Consider the following 27,091-nt stretch of genomic DNA (forward strand, 5'->3'; position numbering starts at 1 on the left):
TATGTTTGGTGGAGAGGAAAGGAGAAAAAAAAATGCGTATAATGGATTGTTGGGAACAGGGCAGAAAAACTTGCTCCACATGTCCTGAGAACAAGTCTAATCTGTAAATAGAAAGTATAGGGATATTTTTAACAACTTTGTTTTATCCTGCTGACGTGGACGGAGCAATAATGAGAGGCTCCAAGTGCAGTGAAGTGTATTAATATCTCCGCAGTGGAAAAGTGGGTCAAGTTCCCCTCCACCAATCTCAGAGTATGAATTTGGTGCTTTTGAAGTCGGGGGTACAGCCCAGCCAGACAAAGGGAAGAAATGACCCTCATGGGCACTTGTTCATTTGTAGCTGTGGAAACAGATGGATAAGCCTGCATTGACCAGGGAAAGTTGTGCAGCCAAACCACTGAGAGTCTGTGAAAGTTAAATCTACTTTTTGTATTTTGATTTTCATCACAATTGTCTACATGTGTATGTGAGCTTGGGTGTTGAGTAAACGTTCACAGTTTTAATGTCAGTTTCATTAAGAAAATTAATTATTCTGGGTATGTGTGTGTTTTTTAAGTAGCCCAATTATTGTCTTCCTACATGAATGTCCCTACTTCAACAGATAATGGTGCCTGCTCTTGATTTACAACAGGTCATCGTGATTCCCCCCTGGCATCATCGTCAGCCTAAATACAGCAACACAGATTTAAATATTATTAGCCTTGCAACCACCTGCTGCCCAAGAAAATAAGATTATATTAGCAATGAACTGCCCAAACTGAAATAGACATGCATCTAATTTTAAATTTGCATGTTTTGTTTTTTTTTTTTTTAACGTGAGAAAGGAAAGGATAATAACCACAATAATCTTGAAGGAAAGTGCAAACTACGCACACTGCATGACTTCAGCATAAAACTGTGGAGCTGTGCAGGAGTTTAGTGGTGCTGACTGCTGTGCAGGGAAGGTTTAGTGGACAGCCTGAGGCCTGGAAATAATTGAAACAACGTTTCTCTACGTACCTTTTCTGCAGTGGGACTCTACATTCTTTTAAAACGGGGGCATCATATCCAAGCTACTTTTCCTGGTGTGGGTGGTCCTGTTTTGGCATCTTTTTCAAATATTGGAAGGAACACACATAAGGCTTCTTTGGTGGTCTTTTTTTAATTTTGTATCTTTAGCCAGAAACAGCAACCCAGCTCATGTATTGGTGGTGGGTAAAGATGAGAGAGTGCTCTGCAGCCACATTATGAGCAGCATAATATCTCGTGCGTGAAGCTTTCTTGGTATTGCGGCTATCCTTAACAGAGCAAATAGAATTGGACTTTTCAAAGTTTACTGTTGGGTTGCAGTATCTATTCTTGGGCTCAAATTGGGAAAAAAAATGGCAATGCTCATTTTCCAGTCAAGAATAATGAAAAAAAAATTAATTTCTCTAGTTTAATGGATTACTTATAAGTGCATTATGAAGCATCAATTTGTCATCCTGGTTATGTTTTAAGTTTTATAATTTTCTTATGTTTTGTTTTGATGTTATAACTTGTTTTTATTTCTGTTCCAATCTTCATTTCTGAAGAATGTGTCAGATAGATAGATATGAATGGTGCTGTATAATAGATAGATGGATAGACAGATAGATATGAACGGTATATGATAGATATGAATGGTGCTGTATAATAGATAGATGGATAGACAGATAGATATGAACGGTATATGATAGATATGAATGGTGCTGTATAATAGATAGATGGATAGACAGATAGATATGAACGGTATATGATAGATATGAATGGTGCTGTATAATAGATAGATGCAAATGGTGCTGTATAATAGACAGATATGAATGGTGCTATTAGGTATGAATGGTTCTATATGATAGATAGATAGATAGATATGAATGGTGCTATATGATAGATAGATAGATAGATAGATAGATAGATAGATATGAATGGTGCTGTATAATTGATAGATATGAACTGTGCTATTAGATATGAATGGTTCTATATGATAGATAGATAGATTTGAATGGTACTATATGATAGATAGATAGATAGATAGATTTGAATGGTGCTGTATAATAGAAAGTAAAAAATAACTTTGTCCCCAGAGAGGAATTTGGCTTTTTATAGAAGCTCTTTAGAAATATGGAGCTAATGTTTACTCTTCCACTACCAAGGCTAGATTAAGACCCTCATGGGTGCCTGGGTGTCAAAACCCAAAAGGCCCCCCTCATCTCATTACCCTGCTCGGCACATTCATATGCTCACATGTCATGAATGTCCCATATGTCAACAGTAAATTAGATTAAAGTCAATGAAAGCCGCAGTATTCACGATTTGTCCAACAGACATGTTCAGATCATCATTTTGGCTTGTTTATTGAAAATGTCAGATATAGTTTCACCAAAACCTCTTTCTTTTAAAATTTTTTTATTCTTTTCATGGCACCACTGGGCTCATGTTTTGATTGATCATCCGTTTGGACTTTTTCTATTTTATGGCACAGTAAAACAACAAATGTGCAATCTCATTAAACTGAGCTATGAACACCTGCTTTGATTGAGCCCCACCCACCAACCAAAACTGATATTTTTCTTTTAAGATCTTTTTATTTGTGTCTTGATTTGATAAATTTATAAATGTGAGGGTTGAATTGGGGTTGGGGCGAATGCTCGATAGCAGATTGCTGTAAATGTTATACTGTAGGGCAAAGGTGGACTTTTCTGTTATTAGTTTTTTTTTTTTTTTTCTCGCATATGCCAAGGCTCCATAGCAAACAGGGCCCCAGCTGTTTATATACAGATGAATGGAAACGACTCTAACGAAGTGCAAAATATCTGAGTTCAGCCATTTATATAATTAATTGTCACAGGCCTAACCGGGATACTCCTCATGCCTGTAATGCATATATGAAACCAATACAACATTGCTTATAATTACTTAAAACACATTAAATGCACTTATTACTTTAGTCCCTACCACCCTACCTGCTAATTTCAGCTCTCTGCTCCATCTGTATTTTATATTAAGTTGAAGCATGGTGACTCTATTTATAATGATTCACAAGTGGAGTCACTAAATGTACTAAATGTTTCATTGTAATGATTTTTAAGTGTTTCCTCCTCATATATTTTTTTTTAAATTTGGCAAACACTTTAATTAACAACTTAAATATTCTTCTACTAAGGAGAAAGGTAATACACTGCAAAATTTTAAATCGGATCAGAAGAAATGTAGGTTATATTTAAACACAACATGGAAAATTACACTGGTGAAGCCTCCTAATAGTGTAAAAAGAAAAGGAGACAGGACTGTTCCTTGTGGTGCTCCAGTGTTGATCACAAGAAGTGTTTAAAATCTGTTGTTAGTACACCTGTTATCCAAAAAAGCAAAGCAGTGTGGAAGAAAAAATCTGCCCATTTCATAAATGGTGATACAAAATAACTAAAAAAAAAAAAAGTAGATTGCGGAAATGATCTACAAAACTCATGCAAACTAAAGAAGTATTGTAGCATAGTGTGCCTGAAGTAACACAGTGCCGAAATTAGTAATGTTAATGTTGGCCATTGACAAACATTTTTTTATAGATAAATGGAACTTTATTTGTCCCCAGAGGGATATTTGGCTTTTTACAGAAGGTCTTTAAATAAATAATTACATAAATAGATAAATATATACATATATATGCACACACTACGGTCTGAACACACAACAGAATTACTAAAAAGGAAGAAAAATTTTAAAAGAAAAAATAGAAAACTTCTGACTTGGCAGTCCCATTCACAGTGAGGCATTATAGAGACGTATTGCTGTTGGTTTTAAGATATTGATATGAATTATCATCGAATAGTGATGTTCATTGTGGCAGCCCTAGGATACAGTATAGTATAGATCAATAAAGTACTCTTGTACTAAAACATTAGGGTTGTTGTAAATTACTAGTATTTTTAGACTGGTGTTACTTTAAAATGAATGTAATTGTTACAGTAGGGTATTTAATATGCATGTTAGCTACTGTGCATATTTAACTATAGGATGCACATACAGCATGTGAAAAAGACAAAGTTAAAACAACAAAACACTATCACTGTACTTTTGTACAAATAGAGTGAAATGAGAAATGTTTACAGTACTGTCAGAATATTGTAAATTAATATTTGAATAATTGCAGTCAGATTGTTTTTAAAACAGCCTTATTTAGTGCTATTCTTCCTGAGAATGGGCTTGATTGAACCCTTCAGATTATGGAGAAGAGTAAAATCCATGTCAATGTTGGATGTGTTTCCACCATGTTCTGAATCTCCAACAGATGGAGAACAGCTGGTGTTGTTGAAATATGCACAGTCGCTTCCAGGCTTTCATGTGTTCTTGCAGAAGGAAATGCAGATTTAGCACAGATTTTGCTGAATAAAACAAACAAATACTATACCCCTTTTTATGGGGCCACGGGGCATGATGACAGTTTGTAAACACACAGCTTTCTAGTCAGTCAGTCAGTGGCATCCATTAAAATAATAATAATAATAAAAAAAGCACCTTGAAGCCTGACAACCTGACGTTTCTGATGCCATCCGTGTCGAGAGGATTACTAATGATTAAAAAGTCTCAGTGAGATCAGTTCAGATTTCGGTAAAAGCTTGACTTTCTGTAAGTAAAGCTTTAAGTTGAAATGTAAAGCTCATGCATCAGTGCTTTATTGAGGATCATGATTGAAGTGCTGTTGTAGATTTGAACTCTTTTTTCATAAATGACTAGGTGGCTTCGCCCCCCCAGACTGTGCTATGCGCCGTTGTGAAGAGGGGGGCTGAACGCACCCAAGGAGAAGCGACCCCTCCTCCGAAACCCCTCTTAAACAGTGATACAATGGGAAACAAATACATTTTTATTTTCTTTACATCCTCTTTGCTTGATCAGCTGCTAGCTTGCTGCTGCTGCTTTGCCGCATGATCTGCATCTCGTCTGGCGCTTTGAACATTTTAAAAGCCTGTACAGCAGCTGTCCTTTTGTCTCACTCCCTCGTCTCTCTTCTCCCCCAGACATCCTAAAATACTATTCGATCTCTTTTCCCTGTTCCGTTATTTCACCGAGTAATATTTTCCATTTGTTTGCGCTAATGCGATCTTTACTATCATTTTTTTGAGACTTTTGAATTTTCCTACTTCCATTCTCTAACCTGCTCTGCATGTGTATCACGCCAACGTTTTTGAATTCTTTACAACGTTCTACTTTGTCATCTACACTTTGTCTTTTATTTCCGGCCCCAAGCGTGGTTAAATCTCTTAGCACAAAGTCTTGTCTTGCGGGACGTGAAAGTGTCTTTCTGAGAAGGTTACGTCTCATCTCTCTGAACAGGTCTTGTCTCATCCCAAGTTTTTTTTATATAATAGAGAGAATTGGAAAAAGATGTGCATTACCTGTGATCTAGGAAGTGAGCAAAAATAAGAGAGTTTTTCAGTACAGATACTTGCTCTGCATAGAAAGCTTTAAAAGGACAATACAAGATTTATTAGATGCAATTGAGTTTCAAAGGGAGGTTTTCATTCCTAGAAGTTTTGTTCTTTCCACAGTACCTTTAAACACGCCGAACAGGTGGGTGGTAGCTGACTAGGCAGGTCATTGGATGATCACTGTGTGAAATTAGCACTGATTCATTCATTTGAATGTGAAAACAGAAGTTAGGAATGCAGCAGTGCTTGTCATACTCCTGCAGTTTTGAGTTTTTCACTTGTCAAGAGTAGGGCTGCAACTAATAATTATTTTGGCAGTCAACTAATCATTCATTTTTTTTTCGATTGGTCACGATTATTTCATGCCTGACTATTTTGATGCCCGCGACCTGTGGTTGCACATCCTGTTCTGGGCTCCAGTGCATGTCTTACCTCATCTGCTCACGTCTGTCCACGTGTGAATGTCACCCTGATGTCTCTGCATTAATACGACTAAAACTAATAATCAAATTAAAATAACCAGTGAAACATATGAATTTGAAAATAATCAGATGTTTTATATTAGCGTGACCATCTCAATAAAAAAGAAATACATTGAACAATACAAACTAAAGTGCACATACAGTAGTCTTTAAACAAAAAAAGAGCATTTAACTTAACCAAAAATGGCCACTGGTATGTCTTAAAGTCCAAAAGTTTAAATAAAGCTTCAATTCAAATAAAATAAAACAATAATTTACAGTTTATAAAAGATTCAGTTCATATATTCCTGATTGCAGTGCAGGAGCGTGAGCATTTCGACATGCTCTGGTGTGAGGCTGGCTCTCTTCTTTGAGACAATGTTCCTAGCTGCTGAGAAGAGATGCTCAGAGGGAGTAGAGGTAGCAGGAATACACAAGAATGATTTTGCAGACAGAGAAACATGTTTTATTCATAACACTCTGAAGGAAAAGTGTTGTAGTTTATCACATTATGTGCTATATTATGCCAAAATAAAAAAATAACACTAAAATATATAACAAGCTAATTACTGATATACTCCAAAACACAAGTTACTTAATATTAATTAGAGATGGTTTACTATTCATATGAACTCAAATATTATACGAACAAAGAAGAAAAAAAAAAACTAGGACGGCTTAGCTACTCCTATTCACTTGTTTAATATAGCTCCAAACACGTTAGCAAACATAACTGAAATTATAATCACTTAACCCTTAAACCGCCATTTACCACCGCAATTTGCCAGCACGCCGGAGCCAAGTATATTCGTAAAAAGTACATTTGTTGTACCCCACAACTGGCTAGAGTCGGTTTCCAGTGCAATTTGGGAGCATGCCGAAGCCGAGTATATGTGGTGACATACATTAGGCGACGTACATTCATTGAACTCCGCAACTGGCTAAAGTCGTGTCTCAGTGCAATTTGCCAGCATGCAGGGGGCGAGTATATTCGACGACGTACATTCATTGAATGCCGCACCCGGCTGTAGTCACTTCACAAAGCAATTTGCCAGCACGCCGGAGCTGATCAGTCCGCGCCGTATATTCGTTAAGAAGCCAGCTCATGACCACTGGCGCCTTACAGCCTCACAGTCTCCGGGATTCAGCCACTGCACTAGACTAGCCTGCAAGCATCAGCGCTTACCTCTGTGTGTTTGCGTGCAGCCAGTTCAAGCGCAGTTGGCTCGGTGATTTACTGAATTTCATTAATGTAGAAGGTAGTTGCACCTTCTACTTATAAGTCTACTTATAAGAATAAATTATTGCAGTAGTTTTTTTTTAATAGTTTTTACAGTTCATTTGCAGTGTGTAAAATGATCACTGTTGCACTAATTGTGATGCACTTTGCATGAAAAAAAAATACGTGTTCCATTAAAATTTCACATTTTCTTTGTGAATTGTGACATTTACTTAAAAAGTGCAGCAAAAAAGTATTTGGCGACCAGGGGTGCATTAACCCCCAAGTATGTGTCAGTTTAAGGGTTAACTGTCATTGTCGAAACCTTGATATACAAATTATAGTACAAACATCAACGTTAACACGTGACACTTAACTTTACTCGCTAAAACTTACCTCTCAAGAGACGGCAGCATCACATCTCCAGGATGCTTTCGTTCCTGATGCTCCTGCATCGCGGTGCTGCTGCCGTGAAAAGAAAGCTCCGCTTTGCATAATCTGCATTCAACTTTTTTTTCTTTTTTGGTGAACTGCTCCCACACTTTAGAAAGTTTCTGTCTCAATTTTTTTTTCCATCTCCTTCCCCCTCCTCTATCCAACTCGCCATTGCAACCACATTTATTTTCCTCTACATTCTTCTTCTCCTCAGACGTTCTTCTTCGTTGGGAGGACTGTGTGCAGTCTTGACAAACAATAACAAACGATACTGCCCCCAGACGGTCATGTAGTGCATTGCAGTTACAAAAACCAATGTGGTTCTTTGTGACTGGAGCCTCTATTGAAGGTTCTGTTTATGACGCGCCGACAATAAAAAAATCTGCGTTGACAATTTTTTGTAGTCGTCGATTACGCCGACTAATCGTTGCAGCCCTAGTAAAGAGCAACTTTGCTAAATAGTCTTGCCTTCAGTCTGACAGATTAGATTGCAAATTTTGATCAGACCTCCTGATTAATTGTTGACCTCTTTTGAACAATAAATAGCCATTAATTGTTAAAAAGACATCCTGGTGACAATGAAACTAGTGCAAAGGTGGAAGAAGTTGTTGAAACATTATGTGAAAATGTGTTACTCACTCTTTCTTTACATTGCTGAAAAGTGTTTTATGCATTTTTTGTTTAGGAATAGAAAAGTATTGATATACTTGGGAACCAGAAGCGTTCACAGCCTGTTAATTGTCAGGTGGGCAGCTGAGAAAAGCTGTGGTTAAGATGAATGTTAAATCTGTCACTGATTGCAGCTTGCTGCATATGAATGAAACAAGCTTCTAAGGCCTGGTTTACTCGGGTGGGTGAATTAAGCAGATGTTATATTACGTGATTTCTAATCGCGCCGTTTTGTCATTATTTCTTGACTGAGGTTGCTTATCTTGCCACTGGACTTTGTACATTTATACGACTGAAAATCATTGAGACCGTCAAGTTTAGCAACTGCGTTTTAACCTTCCAGCTCAGTTATAGTTGTCCCTTTTTTGTGACAGCCAATAACAGAGCTGGTGCTATAATAAGGGTTAGCAGGTGTTATGAGTTCTGCCGCAGTCTTGGCCTCTGTTTTTCTTTTTTCCATTCTGTTGTGATATGTAAAACATGAGTCATCAGACAGAAAAGCCACTGTTTTGTTTGTAAGGTTCATAACACCTGCCTTTCTTCCTCTTCGTTGCATTCAATACCTTGTACAACAGGGTGAGCATCCATTGGTTGTCAGGTCTCATTCTCTCACAGCCCACCCCATGACTAAAGACAACGTGAAACCTGTTTGATTTTTTTTCTGAGTCATGGTCCGGACTAGTTGGAGTGAGAAGCTGAGTATATCATATTACCCAGCTGACCTTCATGGGAGCATCTGTGACTGCCTCCAGCTCACTCAGATTGTATAAATGAAGGTTACGGCTGAAAAATCACCGGGAAAGTTGTCTAACTTGACATGGCCTTTAGCTGTCACAGTTTTAAAATGCAGTTAGTTTGTCAGCAAGGCTGTCAAGTTTATGTTTCACCTGAAAAAAATGTGCCTGTAGTACTATCAATTTCATTGGTCAGAGCATAGCTCTGACAAAACCATTGGTTGGTAGAGGAGTTCAAAATTCAGTTGAGAGTGCAAGCGTATTGGCTGTGCCTGCCTTGGTTTCAGATCTTATATGTCTTTCTGTATTGCTCCTTTTCGGCCTGCTTGATGGAACAGGAATTATGATAACTGATTAGATACTGAAAGCCTTTGCTGTCAAACAAAGTGATTGGTAAAATGTCCTATTGTAAACTTATAAACTGCTTTGGGCCAATAACTGATATACTGTACTGTAAAATTGTAATTTACATGTGTGTTCAATTCTAATCATTTTACACTTTGTTAATCTACTTACAGATAATTCATGCTATACTGTACATCCATTCGTATCTTGTTAGCATACCTATTATAGTTCTTAATAAGATTAATTAAATTAAATAAATTAATAAAGTTTCTATCTATCATAGTGCATTTTCTATCTATCTATCTATCTATCTATCTATCTATCTATCTATCTATCTATCTATCTATCTACAGTGCATCCGGAAACTTTTCACAGCGCATCACTTTTTCCACATTTTGTTATGGTACAGTCTTATTCCAAAATGGATTAAATTCATTTTTTTCCTTAGAATTCTACACACAACACCCCATAATGACAACGTGAAAAAAGTTTACTTGAGGTTTTTATTAAAAATAAAAAAATTGAGAAAGCACATGTACATAAGTATTCACAGCCTTTGCCATGAAGCTCAAAATTGAGTTCAGGTGCATCCTGTTTCCCCTGATCATCCTTGAGATGTTTCTGCAGCTTCATTGGAGTCCACCTGTGGTAAATTCAGTTGACTGGACAGGATTTGGAAAGGCAAACACCTGTTTATATAAGGTCTCACAGTTGACAGTTCATGTCAAAGCACAAACGAAGCATGAAATCAAAGGAATTGTCTGTAGACCTCCGAGACAAGATTGTGTCGAGGCACAAATCTGGGGAAGGTTACAGAAAAATTAGTGCTGCTTCGAAGGTCCCAACGAGCACAGTGGCCTCCATCATCCATAAGTGGAAGAAGTTTGAAACCACCAGGACTCTTCCTAGAGCTGGCCGGCCATCTAAACTGAGCGATTTGGAGAGAATTGGCCTTAGTCAGTGAGGTCACCAAGAACCCGATGGTCACTCTGTCAGAGCTCCAGAGGTCCTCTGTGGAGAGAAGAGAAAATTCCAGAAGGACAACCATCTCTGCAGCAATCCACCAGTCAGGCCTGTATGGTAGAGTGGCCAGACGGAAGCCATTCCTTAGTAAAAGGCACATGGCAGCCCGCCTGGAGTTTGCCAAAAGGCACCTGAAGGACTCTCAGACCATGAGAAAGAAAATTCTCTGGTCTGATGAGACAAAGATTGAACTCTTTGGTGTGAATGCCAGGCGTCACGTTTGGAGGAAACCAGGCACCGCTCATCACCAGGCCATCCCTACAGTGAAGCATGGTGGTGGCAGCATCTTGCTGTGGGGATGTTTTTCAGCCGCAGGAACTGGGAGACTAGTCAGGATTAAGGGAAAGATGACTGCAGCAATGTACAGAGACATCCTGGATGAAAACCTGCTCCAGAGCGCTCTTGACATCAGACTGGGGCGACGGTTCATCTTTCAGCAGGACAACAACCCTAAGCACACAGCCAAGATATCAAAGGAGTGGCTTCAGGACAACTCTGTGAATGTCCTTGAGTGGCCCAGTCAGAGCCCTGACTTGAACCTGATTGAACATCTCTGGAGAGATCTTAAAATGGCTGTGCACCGACGCTTCTCATCCAACCTGATGGAGCTTGAGTGGTGCTGCAAAGAGGAATGGGCGAAACTGGCCAAGGATAGGTGTGCCAAGCTTGTGGCATCATATTCAAAAAGACTTGAGGCTGTAATTGCTGCCAAAGGTGCATCGACAAAGTATTGAGCAAAGGCTGTGAATACTTATGTACATGGGATTTCTCAGTTTTTTTATTTTTAATAAATTTGCAAAAACCTCAAGTAAACTTTTTTCACGTTGTCATTATGGGGTGTTGTGTGCAGAATTCTGAGGAAAAAAATGAATTTAATCCATTTTGGAATAAGGCTGTAACATAACAAAATGTGGAAAAAGTGATGCACTGTGAATACTTTACGGATGCACTCTATCTATCTATCTATCTATCTATCTATCTATCTATCTATCTATCTATCTATCTATCTATCTATCTATCTATCTATCTATCTATCTATCTATCTATCTATCTATGAATCATATAGTGGCTTTCACATCCAACCAACTGTCCGTCTTCCTACTCTCTCCTAGCCTATTGTTTCTCACAGGGGTCTGCTATTGCACTGGGACAATGTCACTGTCTTGGTCACATGACCATTTCCACTATATTCTTAGTGTTGACAATAACACTTTAAAAAATTTTTATTTTATAGTTTTAAATCAATTGCTTAATGGTTATGAGGATTATTATAATTTTGCATATTGCTAATCTGTTTAATTAAATAAAAACAAAGGAAATTTAACTTTACCAATTATTTTTTAATAACATTAATAGTAAACAAATAAATATGTAAACAAATAACAATTAAGAAAAAAGAAACTTTCTGTTTAAATTAAGATGAAGCCACAATAACGCACAGAAACAGAGCTAAATGTAGTTGCATATTCATTCTTTCCATGTGAGCGGACTCTTCTACTTTCTTGATCTGAACAAACGTCATATACAATAAGTACATCCCTAACATTCTAATGTATGTCATAAGAACAAGGTTAGAATGAAACAATTTAATAAAATTACATTGCAGGATTTTGTTTAAAACACATGCACTACACTGTCAATCTGTGGTTGTGTAGTCTAAGTTTCTGAGCAGCCTGCATGAAATCGCAAAGCACAACAAACCTCCTACTGTATTGTTATCTGAACACAATTCTGTGAAATAATTTTCATGCCTGCAAAATATTAATATGAAGTAAAACCAAGATATGTTGACAGTCTTCCCCGACAGTTATGTATGTTGTTGTTGGGCTACCGTATTACTGCTTTTGCAGCCATGATCCTATAATGAATAAGGCTGTATTGGAAAATACAAGATGCATTAGATATGAAGGTTGTGTGCTGAGACTTCAGTATTCCCTTGTTGTCTGTAAAACATTCATGATATTTAGCCGAACAGATCGCTTGATGTTTGAGGGTCTGTGCAATAATGAATAAATAGCTTGACCAGTTTATCATTGCAGGAGGATTACAATGAAATCTAATTATTATGGCAATGCCTGTGTAATCATATGGGGCAGAAAACAATTTATAGATAACAGATATATTTAAATAGCATATAATATTAATTTTATGTGGCCCACTTAAAACCAGCAACAGAAGCAGTGTGCATTGTCTTTAAAGTATGGCAATAAATAAGCTGTAAAAAAAAAAAAAAAAAGATTTCAATAAAAATAGCTTTTTCTATGCACAGAATTTCAAAAAAGCATTAAGCACATCGTGAGACTTTTGTTGCAGTGGTGGTGGTGGAAAATATTGCAGTGGTAAATTTATTTATGTGTGGGAAACACTGCTGCTGGTCATAGTTTTTTATTTTTATTTTTTTGTTTATTCTGGCATAGAAGGTTCTTGCAGTCAGACCTAACATGGCATTCTTGTGCCCTGTGTGTTTATGCATTGAAGATGTACTACATTAGTATTTCAGCACAGCTTTAGGGTTGCAGTATCCTGTCTTGCTGAAAGTGCTGCCAATCTGAACTACCTTCAGGATTCATCAGTTTCGCTGAAGGCATCTGCAGTATTCTGGTTTCTAATGTGAAATGATCTGACGTGTAGCTCAAATACTGCCCTTGTGTGTCAGATCTCGAGGTTAGTCTACATCAGGCTTTACAATGCTACGAGGCAATTACATTTCCCAATGCAAGTTTTAGATTCATTATATAGACAAAAAGATTTTGAACTGTTAATGTAAACCTGATTGAACAACAGTTGAATAATTTGCAATATTATAAAGTTTCAATTTGTGATCACTAATAGCTCTTAAATATAATGGTGGTTCTTGGCTACTGCTAGGCAAGATTTTGATGTTAACTAATAAGAGGATATGGGAGGCATCCCTGATGTAATTTTGTTAAATGTGATATTCTTGACTCTTTAATAAACTGACAACAAATTACCTTTGGTGTTTTTTGTTTCATAAAGCAGAATTAAGAGTATGTGCCCTTATTGTAACCAAAACACACGGAAGGGGCTATCATATGTCATAATACTGTTGTACATGTGACAGTGTTGACCCCACGAACCTGGTGTTGGTGTTTTTTTTAACAAATCAATAGTCATATTCTGTTTGTGAAGGAGCTGTAAACAAAGCTGTCATGTTTTTTGTAATTTCATACATCAACGGCATTTTAGGGTTGAAGTTAATCAATTCCATAAGTCGATAGTCAGCATTTCGTAGTCTCAGTGTACCCCCTTAAGAATATTTCTTGTCTTTCCCTGTAAGTGTAATATATGTGCAGTATTAACACAAAATATTTTATACTGATTTAACACATTCATAAATTGTAAATACACAACAATTCTAATATCTGGTATATCTATTCATCCTTTTTCTGAGCCTGCCTGTTTCAGTCAGTAAGGCAGAAATGAATCACCGGAGCACGGGTGTGAGGCTGGATGCTTATCTGCTCTTGGTAACTTAATATACCTGTACATCATTCTGTCATGAATTGCTTTACACTCACAGTGGTAGGTGGGGGTCTGCAATTATGGGGATGGGGGTGTGCTGTGTCAGATAAACTCCCCATTCATACCTGCAGAAAATTAGAAATGTTTATCTTCTTCTATAATATGCTACCATGGCTGTCCTTTTGTCTGATTTTAAATCACCTGTAGCTAGCAAACTGTTTGACCTATTGACCTGAAATTTGATACACATATACTATGTGACGTCCACTATCCACTTTCGGGGTGATGATTGACCTCCAAGGTTATTCCTCTTTTTATTTTAATTTTATTTTATTATAGAATGAATTCTCGGCAGCGACCAGCAGGGCGGCGCATGCTAATGGGTGCCGTTCTCATCCCTCTCACCTTTGCTGTCACTTCCCCTACCTCTTCATATGTTAAATCATTCCTGAGGCAGATTGAAGACTTAAGTGCCTGCTTAAGTGAACAATTAAAGAAAATGTACTAAGTAATTGCAACACAAACTCTGACTTAATCAGTTTTAGTGTGAAAAGATGCCGACGGAAGAAGAGAAGAAGTGAGCCGCTAGGGTGGAGAAAAGAAGAGCTGCTCAGGAAGCAGCAAGCGCATCAACCTCTGAATGCTAAACGTACAGAGAAAGAGGATGAAAACTAGGAATTCTCAAGTCAAGTATATTCGTGCAGTGCGCCATTACTGGTATTTAAATATTTTAATAAAGCAACACAGATACTTTGCTCATGCTAAAGGCTGCCTGTGTAAACTTTAAATTATTCTATAGTATCATTGTACAGGCAAGTGACATCAATGTGAATGTCCAGTTGTGTTATTACACAAGTCATTCAGATATAGTGCAAACTCCTCAGCAGGAATGCACACTGTTGTGGCAGTTTTCATTTTGACTGGTAAAAGTCCAATATCAGCATTCAGAAAAGGATACGGGTCTGTCTGTGTGTCTGTCCAGTTGTTATGTCTCCATCATTCCAAAATATTTTTAGTAATAAAATAAATTGCTTTTGTTGCTCCAATAGATGGCGCATCACAAACATTAACACAGCTTTTATGAATCCCATACCAAATGGCATGTAACAGAGACATATTCATTACATTGTGCACTTCAGATATTAAAGCTGAGGTCTATGTACAGTAGATTTGCTAGATTTCAACCCATCTTAAACATGTAGCACAGCTAGTTCAGTATACTTGCATATACAGTAGAACCCCACTAATTCGGAGTTGAAGGAACCACACTCAGTCCGGATTAACCAGACTCTGTCTTTAACATACTAGTTTTTATTTAAAGTTTTTTTTTTGCTCTCCTAATTTTTTTTTTTTTTTAATTGGAAACAGTTTATTTTATCACCCCTCATACGAGAGCAATCTTTTTTTAAACTTTCCCCTTTATCAATGTGAGAAAGCTCATTCAGTTTTTGTTCCATCTATACTGTTACATCCTGCTTTTTGTTGTCATCTTCTACTAGCCCAAACTACAAAAAAAATCAAGAAATTAAAACACAAGTAAAAACAGAACAATACAGTGTGTAAAGAACTGAGAAAAGGTGTATACAGTGGTACCTCTGGTCACGACCGTAATTCGTTCGAAAACTCTGGACGCGACCCGAACGTAATTTCCCCATAAGATTGTATGTAAATACAATTAATCCATTCGAGCCCGTATGAACTGTTTGTAAATGTATATTTTTTTAAGCCCAAAAATAGTTAATTGTACCATAGAATGCACAGTGTAATAGTAAACTAAATGTAAAAACATTGAATAACACTGAGAAAACCTTGAACAACAGAGAAAGCTAACATTGTAAGAGTTCGCGCTAGACCCTTACGAACCGCTCACTGTAAACACTTTTTTTTTTTAATAAGTTTTAAGCACAGGGAAAAAAAATTAAATGCCACTTCTTTTGCAAAACTTTTCAAACTATCCTCTTTTGGCTTTAAATTCTTCACCTTTGCCACTCGAAGAAGGATTTTTTTTCAGCAAATCGCCATGAATCTTCCTGGCTTTCTTGCATATGATCGTCTCTTTACGCTATCCCCTGCAAGTTGCTTCTCATTCAACCACACTAGCAACAGTTTTTGCACCTCTTCCAGCACTTGAGGCCTCTGCTTGGTTAACATCAGAACTCCTTTTGCAGGCCCTGTATGCTCAAAAGAAAATAGGAAACGGAGAATGGGAAGTCATTGGCACGTACGAACTCGCGTAGGGAAACTGGCCGGCAGTGTTTTTGTTCGCCACCAGAGCGTGTGGTCGTGAACAGATGCAAAATTTTGTCAAACTTTTTGATCGTAACCCAATTTGTACATGTTCGGAAACGTTTGCGACCAGAGGTTCTACTGTATGTGGACAATGCAAGTGGCAGCAGAGTGACTGATTTGTGTTGGTGTAGTGGAGCAGAGAGACTTCTAAGTGAGTTATTTCCAAGAATGCTTGATTCATCCCTCTCCCCACCACCACATTCGCTCGTATCGAGTGCAGCTGGCCCGTACCACTTAGTATACATGGTCCTTTTATTCCTGTTCTTTTTGTGTACAGTGACATTTTTAATACATAGTTAGCTTGGTGAGCTCATGCTGGTATCATTGGGGTCTAAATTAGCACAGTTTTACTTTAAATTTATATTCTGTCTATTCTGATAAATGTTCTCGTATTTAATTTCCACATGCTGCTAAGTATGCTCTACACTACTCACATTGCTCTCTAATATTAAAAATGCTTTAAGTATGACATTCACAAATTAATACATTTAAAACCAACCTGGGCAATTCAAATGAAATTTTGTACATTTGAGTAATGCCAATAATGTTTAATCACATAATGCAAAACAATCAAGTACTTAAACATTTATCTGGTCTTCTATATATTACCAATTGTTTTCTTACTAGCAGACACATTTCCTTTTTTTACCCTATTACAAATTTGTATTGTTAATACAATTCAACTGTTTCTTTTTGTTTAGCTGTGGAAAAGACCACCGTTCACTCTTATATATCTTTTATGTATATATTTCTCTTCTGGTTCGTCCTGCTTCCACTTCAAAACCGGTCCCGCCCACACGCAGCTGACACCGCATTTCTCGATTCCTATTCGTCCTGTTTCAAACCCTTCCCCACGCTGCCTGTGGCTCCTTTTCAAAATAGTTCCCGCCCACACGCAGCCGACACAGCATTTCTCAATTCCTATTCGTCCTCTTCCAAACCATTCCCCACGCTGCTTGAGGCCTCCCATACACCTTGCTATTTTTGTTATACTGCGACGGTTGTTTCCTAAGCCTTTGTTATAAAATGAACGACAGTATCTCCTCTGTCGACGGGTTTTTGTACAACTTCATCTCTATTCCGGGATCCGGCAACTACCTGTTCCTATCAGTGGGTTATTTCTTGACACAAACGGTTGATGAAGGCAAATTTATCACCAAATCTCTCCACTATACGCTAACACTTCTACCTATCTAGGATATGGACAGTTGTATGTTTTTGACACAGCGCAAGCTACTGAAGTACGCTTACAAAATAAAGCAAACTCTGCATGCAGCGAAAATTTACTTCTCCAGCTAGATTCCATGCTCAGAACCGTCAACCCCTTCGCTAAAGCATACAAACACATGCATGAAATGGCTCAGTCCAATCCAACAGCATCTGTACGAATGGTTTTCAAGGAAAACCCTAGGCAGGATTTACGACGATACAATGCCCCGACATGTCACACCGATGTTGCAGCGATTTTCGTCGGAGAAGATGGCAAACCGCCTGCCGAAAGGGACATTTGCATCTATCCCATAGGCAACTCCTGTAAACAGATTTCCACGCTCAATATGAATTGCGATCCTATGGTTTACCCACTTTTATTCCCTTACGGAGACATTGGCTGGCACAAAGATTTACATGTTCCCAATAAAAGAACCGCCAAGCGAATAAGGCTTACTCAATGCCAATTTTACGCGTACAAATTAGTAATGAGGAATACATTTAGTATTTTGCACTCCAGCAGCAAACTATTCCAACAGTATGTCGTAGATGCGTATGTTAAAACAGAGGGCGCATGACTCAACTATATCAGATTACATCAACAAGATCTGCGCGTGGAACAATACAAAGGACTATCAGACGCACTGCAAGCAAACACTGAAAATAACAACGTACGTGTAGGCAAAATGATCATATTACCGTCCACATTTCCAGGAAGATACATGCAACAAAACTATCAGGATGCCATGGCCATAGTATGTAAATTCGGAAAGCCTGATTCACAACTGCGTCTTTCAAGTAGTATTTATTTCTTCTTGATTTCTGAATTCCTTTCTCACCGTTTTCCGCTCCTATTCTTACACCGCCGTATGCTATAGCGGGCGTCAGCTAGTATTCTTTTATTTAAAATTAATTAAATTACCTCCAAACATATTAACAGTCCATATTTTGTGCCCTTCATGTTTCTAAACTATTCCTTAATGAACAGTAGATCCCATCATCTTCACACTTAAAGCCTCAGGCACTCTGTGTTAAACTCTCCATGTTAGGCTCTTCTCTGAATCTTTTCAAGCCATGATAAATATATTTGGTGATCCTTTCTCAGGCCTGCTTAAATATTACAAGCACACACAAAATAGTGGATTGTCTTAGCCCATCATAAATTAATGAGAAACATCTGCCATTAATGAACCTTAAGGGAGACAAGGGCAGCAAAGTCATAATTTCATATGCATGTTTCATTAATTACTGTATACACTCGCGTATAAGTCGGGTCTTGAAAACCGAAATTTCGATCATAAAATCAGACCCTGACTTATACGTCCGTTCAAAAATATGACACTTAATTTTTATTTTATTTATTTATTTTTTTTACATCTTCTTGCTTCCTCCAACCTCGCACCAGTTTCTTAGACACATTGAATTTTGTTGAAGCAGTGGAGTAACCAATTTCTTTTGCCACTTCAATGACATTTAATTTAAAACCAGCTTCATATTTTCTTCTGATTGAACGCTCCATCGTAGATAAAGGGATGCTGTTACGATAAAGGTGTATGAGGGTGTGAGATACAAAAAACACAAAACAGTGCAAACGTCACCTTCAGAATAGTTCAGGTATTACTGTGTGGTCACGTGGGCACAATACATTGAAAGAAAAGGCAGTGTGCTCCATGGTTATTCTATCAGGTGGGCGTTAGCATATCGTAATCTCTTGGACCAATAGCGTGAGTTTTCAGCATTCAACTTATATGACTGACATTATAAAATACAGGAAATTATACGGTAAAATCAAGCCTCTGACTTATCCACAGGAGAACTTAAACGTGAGTATATACGGTACCTCCATGGTTAAATCCTCGTTAATGGTAACATCTACATCACAAGGACCATACATATTAACCAGTAATTTTGATTAGAATGTTCAGGTTAAAAAACGTCTTTGTTTGAATGAGTAACTGAAATAAAAACACCAAGTGAATTCATCCAAATAAAATTTCAAGTCTGTTCACTTAAGAGTCTTTAGTATTGCTTTTTATATGCAGAATTGTCGTTCAGTAAGTTTTTGTGATTTAATTTAATTTTTGTTCGTTCAATGTTTTACCTCAGTGCAGCAGTTAATTATTGACATAATGGAATCTTTTGGTTTGCTGTGATTGATAAGTATAGCTCAGCGCAATCCATATATGAATATAAGGTGAATAATTGAATATAAAAGAAAGCATTTCATATGAATGAAGGTCAGTAGGAACAAGACAGAATACATGTGTGTAAATGAGAGGGAGGTCAGTGGAATGGTGAGGATGCAGGGAGTAGAGTTGGCAAAGGTGGATGAGTTTAAATACTTGGGATCAACAGTACAGAGTAATGGGGATTGTGGAAGAGAAGTGAAAAAGAGAGTGCAGGCAGGGTGGAATGGGTGGAGGAGAGTGTCAGGAGTGATTTGGGACAGACTGGTATCGGCAGGAGTGAAAGGGAAGGTCTACAGGATGTTAGTGAGACCAGCCATGTTATATGGGTTGGAGACGGTGGCACTGACCAGAAAGCAGGAGACAGAGCTGGAGGTGGCAGAGTTAAAGATGCTAAGATTTGCATTGGGTGTGACGAGGATGGACAGGATTAGAAATGAGGACATTAGAGGGTCAGCTCAAGTTGGGAGACAATGTCAGAGAGGCGAGATTGCATTGGTTTGGACATGTTCAGAGGAGAGATGCTGGGTACATTGGGAGAAGGATGCTAAGGATAGAGCTGCCAGGGAAGAGGGAAAGAGGAAGGCCTAAGAGGAGGTTTAAGGATGTGGTGAGACAGGACATGCAGGTGATGGGGGTGAAAGAGCAAGATGCAGAGGACAGAAAGATATGGAAGAAGATGATCCGCTGTGGCAATCCCTAACGGGAGCAGCCGACAGAAGAAGAAGAAAAGAAGGCATTTCATACAGTGCCCTCTATAATGTTTGGGACAAAGAACACATTTTTCCTGGATTTACCCCTCTGCTCCACAGTTTGAAATTACAAATCAAACAATTCGGACATCATGATTAAAGTGTACATTCCAGACTTTCATTTAAATTGATTTGCATACATTTTGGTCACACCATGTAGAGATGACAACACGTTTTCTACACCCAACCCCCCCCCACTTTCAAGGTGCCATAATTTTCGGAACAATTGGGGTCACAGGTGTTTGCGATTCCTCTGGTTGGCTTCATAAGATACCTCGGCTTGCTTCTTCCCTTTGGAGTCCGTAGTTGCCATTACTCAACATGAAGAGAAGAGCTGTGCTGGAACAAAGACAAAAAGTATCCTTCAAACCCCATGACAAGGTCTGTCCACACTAGCATGGAAAGGTGCTCTCCAGTTGTCAGTGTGGGTTCCTGTTTGTCTTTCTGTGGTTACTTTCAAACCCATCCACAATTATGTTCCAACTCAGTGCCATTTCTGTTTCTGTGGTGCTCTGTTGTTTAACTGGTGATACTTATGAGTGTGTAGTATAAGTCCAAGTCCACCCACGATATTTTCTTGAAATGAAAGGTCAGCTGCTGCGACATCTGTTATTTCACACATGGCCATGAACAGTCCTGTGTGTTGTAGTGGTGTAGTGTTATCTTTACATTATTAGCTCCAGGTTCAGCAGATATAGATCAGCTCTCTGATAATGCAGGTTTTGAATCCAAATTAGAGAAAGACATTTATGTTTTGATATTCAATAGTTAAAATGATAATGGCGTTGATTGACAGGATTATATTCTAATGGGGCTTTTAAATCGATTGTTGTCGCAAAGCCCATCATGTCTAGTTAAGCCCAAACAGTCAGTCTTGATTGGCTTAATGTCCTCCATTTTTCTATTTTCAGCACCTTAACACCCTTACTTAAAAGCAGCAATTGGTGATAAATATTTTACAAGCTCTGAAGCAGAGAGAGAAAGAGAGAGAGCTGCTGGCCTGAACCATTCTGCAGAAATGCGGTCATGGTTGTTGCATTCACATATCAGATTAGATTTAGTTTGAATTGCATGCATTTTTTCTTCCTTCCTTTCTAATGACCTTTACAGACAGCGTTATTCCTCATGTTTAGAAACCAAGTCACTTCTTGTGCAAAATTGTAGGCGGCAGATTCCCCCGTTCTTTCTCATGTTGTGTGTGGCTGTGTGAATAAATTGTTCTGTTCACCAAGGTTATTGTTCAATCACGTTTTTTCTTTCCCGAGGTTTACTTCAGGCCTGAATAAAACCTTTAATGCTTACCGTAGATTCTTGTAACAATTTTTAAAAACGTCATGTTAAGTGGAAAAAAACATTTTGGTCATCTTGTGAAGTGTATACCATAGTCACATTTAGCATACCCAGAAAATATTTTTATCGGTTACAGGCAACATTTTATTCTATTTAACAAGGATATTGAAAACCGAGCCCAGTGTTTTTTTCATTGGTTTGGTAGTTTCTTAGTAAGGATGTCCAATGTCAGTTCTTTTGTGTGGCAGGACGGTATTTGTGAAAGTAACACATTTCAAGGCAATGAATGGATGGTTTTTGAGAGTAGTGAGACTTTTAATGTTTGTGCCCAGTTTTTATGCAAACTTCATAGTGCTATCAGTTTAAACAGTATACAAATAAATGTATTAAAAAATAACTTTCTTCTATTTTGAAATGTATAAAATCTAGTAATTAAAAATATTAATTGCTTTAGATATGAATGTGTAATACATCAAAATATTAGGGTGGCACAGTGGTGGCGCTGCTGCCTTACAGTTAGGAGACCTGGGTTCGCTTCCCAGGTCCTCCCTGCGTGGAGTTTACATGTTCTCCCTGTGTCTGCGTGGGTTTCCTCCCACAGTCTAAAGACATGCAGGTTAGGTGCATTGGCGATTCTAAATTGTTCCTAGTGTGTGCTTGCTGTGTGTGTGTGTTTGTGTGTGCCCGGCGGTGGGCTGGCACCCTGCCCGGGGTTTGTTTCCTGCCTGGCTCCCTGTGTTGGCTGGGATTGGCTCTAGCAGACCCCCGTGACCCTGTAGTTAGGTTATAACGGGTTGGATAATGGATGGATGAATGGATCAAAATATTAAGACATATTGTCTATCAAAGGTTTTGTTGTACACATGGTACCTTTTCTTGAAGTGCCACAAATTATAATCAGCAAATAAGTAGTGAAATCACCTTTAAGTTTGGAGTCTGTTTTAATTCCCTTCTATGCTTCTTTTTATTTTTTAGCCCTCCAGTGGGAATCCTGTGTACGAGACACTTTATAGGCAGGTGAGTATGGGCTTGATTCACTTTATGATGGCTGGTTTATGCTTTTGATTTAGGAGGCTTTCAACTGCAAATATGGCGGCTCAGTTTATATACATCATTTTGCTCGTTTAAACTGCCATGGCAGATGGCGGCCCTTGTGATTTGCATCTTGCTGGTGGCCTTATGTGCTCTGCTTCATTTCTTCCAAGCCTGCATTTCAACCTCCTGCTCTGTTTCTAGCAGTATATCTTACAGTGATTGGATGTATTGCATATTTAGCATGCATTTTTGCAACTTTCTCAAACTATGTAATTTGGCTTGCCTCGATAGGAACAGTTTTGGTTGTGCATTACCTTACATTTAAATTCATGTATTTACCAAAGCCTTCATATAAAAAAAAAAATCACAAGTGCAAAGTAAAACTGTTTACAGTGGTGTGAAAAACTATTTGCCCCCTTCCTGATTTCTTATTCTTTTGCATGTTTGTCACACAAAATGTTTCTGATCATCAAACACATTTAACCATTAGTCAAATATAACACAAGTAAACACAAAATGCAGTTTGTAAATGGTGGTTTTTATTATTTAGGGAGAAAAAAAAATCCAAACCTACATGGCCCTGTGTGAAAAAGTAATTGCCCCCTGAACCTAATAACTGGTTGGGCCACCCTTAGCAGCAATAACTGCAATCAAGCGTTTGCGATAACTTGCAATGAGTCTTTTACAGCGCTCTGGAGGAATTTTGGCCCACTCATCTTTGCAAAATTGTTGTAATTCAGCTTTATTTGAGGGTTTTCTAGCATGAACCGCCTTTTTAAGGTCATGCCATAGCATCTCAATTGGATTCAGGTCAGGACTTTGACTAGGCCACTCCAAAGTCTTCATTTTGTTTTTCTTCAGCCATTCAGAGGTGGATTTGCTGGTGTGTTTTGGGTCATTGTCCTGTTGCAGCACCCAAGATCGCTTCAGCTTGAGTTGACGAACAGATGGCCGGACATTCTCCTTCAGGATTTTTTGGTAGACAGTAGAATTCATGGTTCCATCTATCACAGCAAGCCTTCCAGGTCCTGAAGCAGCAAAACAACCCCAGACCATCACACTACCACCACCATATTTTACTGTTGGTATGATGTTCTTTTTCTGAAATGCTGTGTTCCTTTTACGCCAGATGTAACGGGACATTTGCCTTCCAAAAAGTTCAACTTTTGACTCATCAGTCCACAAGGTATTTTCCCAAAAGTCTTGGCAATCATTGAGATGTTTCTTAGCAAAATTGAGACGAGCCCTAATGTTCTTTTTGCTTAACAGTGGTTTGCGTCTTGGAAATCTGCCATGCAGGCCGTTTTTGCCCAGTCTCTTTCTTATGGTGGAGTCGTGAACACTGACCTTAATTGAGGCAAGTGAGGCCTGCAGTTCTTTAGACGTTGTCCTGGGGTCTTTTGTGACCTCTCGGATGAGTCGTCTCTGTGCTCTTGGGGTAATTTTGGTCGGCCGGCCACTCCTGGGAAGGTTCACCACTGTTCCATGTTTTTGCCATTTGTGGATAATGGCTCTCACTGTGGTTCGCTGGAGTCCCAAAGCTTTAGAAATGGCTTTATTACCTTTACCAGACTGATAGATCTCAATTACTTCTGTTCTCATTTGTTCCTGAATTTCTTTGGATCTTGGCATGATGTCTAGCTTTTGAGGTGCTTTTGGTCTACTTCTCTGTGTCAGGCAGCTCCTATTTAAGTGATTTCTTGATTGAAACAGGTGTGGCAGTAATCAGGCCTGGGGGTGGCTACGGAAATTGAACTCAGGTGTGATACACCACAGTTAGGTTATTTTTTAACAAGGGGGCAATTACTTTTTCACACAGGGCCATGTAGGTTTGGATTTTTTTTCTCCCTAAATAATAAAAACCATCATTTAAAAACTGCATTTTGTGTTTACTTGTGTTATATTTGACTAATGGTTAAATGTGTTTGATGATCAGAAACATTTTGTGTGACAAACATGCAAAAGAATAAGAAATCAGGAAGGGGGCAAATAGTTTTTCACACCACTGTACATATTTCATACATTGCAACAGTAATAAAAGTAATACTTTCAGGGTCTCACAGTGGGAAGTATTGAACTGACAATGCCGTGGATTACAGTACAATCCAGGGTCTTAGTCAGTATGCCTTTCTGCCTGGCAAGGCCAATTTGATTATCATTCTAAATTCCTGAGACACAGAGTAGCATCATATTCTTTTCGCATGTCTGCGGATTTTCTGCATATTCACATATTTTACAGTACATTAAAGCTTTATTTTATACAGCTTCTGTTGCAGTAAATAATTTGGAACCTTAGAAAGTTTTAAGGCTGTACTTAAAACTTTCCATTAAATTGGACATTATTTAATTACTGATTTGGGAACAACTACCCATGTTACCTGTTTAAGACAGGTAATAGAATACATTTAAAAATATTTGATATTATATATCTCTTGCTCCAGCACCTTTCCTCTGTATCCTTGTGTGTCCGAACCCCTCGACAGGCAAATCCCTCTGTCGAGCACATTCCCATAAAAACTGCTTCTCAGACTCTTGACGTTATTTTTAAGGTGCTTTGTTCGCCTCCTGTCCACTTTTATACTTCCTGTCTTTGAGGCAATTGTGTGTGTGGCTCCTGTGGCTTTATTTCTCTTCGTGTGTCTCACACTCATGCTTCCTCATTCGATTGCATCACCAGAGCCAAATTGACCCAACACTCCTAAGCCAAATTGATCAATCAGATTGCTCACAGAGACATGACACATACATCCATCCATCCATTTTCCAAACCGCTGAATCCGAACACAGGGTCACGGGGGTCTGCTGGAGCCAATCCCAGCCAACACAGGGCACAAGGCAGGAAACAATCCCGGGCAGGGTGCCAACCCACCGCAGGACACACACAAACACACCCACACACCAAGCACACACTAGGGCCAATTTAGAATCACCAATCCACCTAACCTGCATGTCTTTGGACTGTGGGAGGAAACCGGAGAGCCCGGAGGAAACCCACGCAGACACGGGGAGAACATGCAAACTCCACGCAGGGAGGACCCGGGAAGCGAACCCGGGTCCCCAGGTCTCCCAACTGCGAGGCAACAGCGCTACCCACTGCGCCACCGTGCCGCCCATGACACATACACCTTAATAATAATAATAATAATAATAATTTATTTATTTGTAGGCGCCTTTCTAAACACTCAAGGACACTGAACAATAGATAACACACACATTATAAACAAAACTAAAATACAAAAATTAAAATCAGACAGAGCCAATTGTAATTAAAGAGAAAAAGCAGTCTTAAACAAATGAGTTTTAAGTTTAGATTTGAAAAGTAGTACTAGGGTGTTGTACCGTGTTAGCCATTATGAATGTAGAGAAAAGCCAAGCAAAATGACACCTTCTATTGGCTAACTAAAAAGATTACAAAATGCAAGCTTTCGAGGCAACGCAGGCCCTTTCTTGATTACATCTTGCCTGAAGAAGGGGCCTGAGTTGCCTCGAAAGCTTGCATATTGTAATCTTTCTAGTTAGCCAATAAAAGGTGTCATTTTGCTTGGCTTTTCTCTAGATTTGAAAAGTGAAAATGATTCAATATTTCTAAGCTCAGATGGTAGTGAGTTCCAGAGCTGGGGAGCACTGCATTCAGTTGGTGGTAAGACGGACGAAGGGGACAGTCAAGTGGATGGAGGAAGAGGATCTAAGGGTACGGGAGGGAATGGCAACATGGAGGAGATCAGACGAATATGGAGGGGCGAGGTTGTGGATCGCCTTAAAAGTTAACAGAAGACTTTTGAATTGAATACGGGATTTAACTGTAAGCCAGTGAAGCTGCTGCGAGACAGAAGTGATATGGTGAATAGAGGGAGTTCTAGTAATGATGTGGGCAGCTGAATTCTGGACCAGTTGAAGCTTCTAAAGGGATTTGCGAGAAAGACCAAAGAAAAGGGAATTGCAATAATCCAGACAAGAAGTGACAAGGCTATGAACAAGGATAGCAGTGGTGTGTGGAGTGAGAGAGGGGCAATTCTGATTATCGTTACGCAAGTGGAAATATGCAGACCGGGAGATGTTATTGATGTGGGACTGAAAAGATAAAGTACAGTCAAGAATGACACCCAGACTCTTAACCTGTGGGGAAGGGGAGACAGAGGAATTACCAATAACAAAGGAAAATTTATCAGTTTTGGATAATGTTGATTTTGTACCAATGAGGAGAACCTCAGTTTTGCCACTATTTAATTTAAGAAAATTTGAAGAAAACCAGGATTTGATTTCTGCTATGCAATCAATAAGTGAGGAGGGTGGAAAGGAAGCAGTAGGTTTGCTAGTGAGATAGAGCTCTGGGTGTCATCAGCGTAACAGTGGAAGCTAATGTTATATTTACAAAAGATACTTCCAAGGGGAAGAAGTAGTACTAGGGTGTTGTACCGTGTTAGCCATTATGAATGTAGAGAAAAGCCAAGCAAAATGACACCTTTTATTGGCTAACTAGAAAGATTACAATATGCAAGCTTTCGAGGCAACTCAGGCCCCTTCTTCAGGCAAGATGT

At 38.7% G+C, this 27,091-nt stretch overlaps 1 protein-coding gene across 11 annotated transcripts in view; it reads left to right on the forward strand.

Moving 5' to 3' along the window:
* eps15l1a (epidermal growth factor receptor pathway substrate 15-like 1a) overlaps positions 1-27,091 on the forward strand; it is a 278,411-nt gene that overhangs the window by 50,126 nt on the left and 201,194 nt on the right. For all 11 annotated transcript variants that reach the window (XM_051934981.1, XM_051934982.1, XM_051934983.1 and 8 more), the window contains exon 2: positions 22,494-22,535. In XM_051934981.1, coding sequence (XP_051790941.1) covers positions 22,494-22,535 — 42 coding nt within the window. The remainder of the gene's footprint in view (positions 1-22,493; positions 22,536-27,091) is intronic.

The sequence above is a fragment of the Erpetoichthys calabaricus genome, chromosome 12 (assembly GCF_900747795.2).
Source record: "Erpetoichthys calabaricus chromosome 12, fErpCal1.3, whole genome shotgun sequence".
NCBI lineage: Eukaryota > Metazoa > Chordata > Cladistia > Polypteriformes > Polypteridae > Erpetoichthys > Erpetoichthys calabaricus.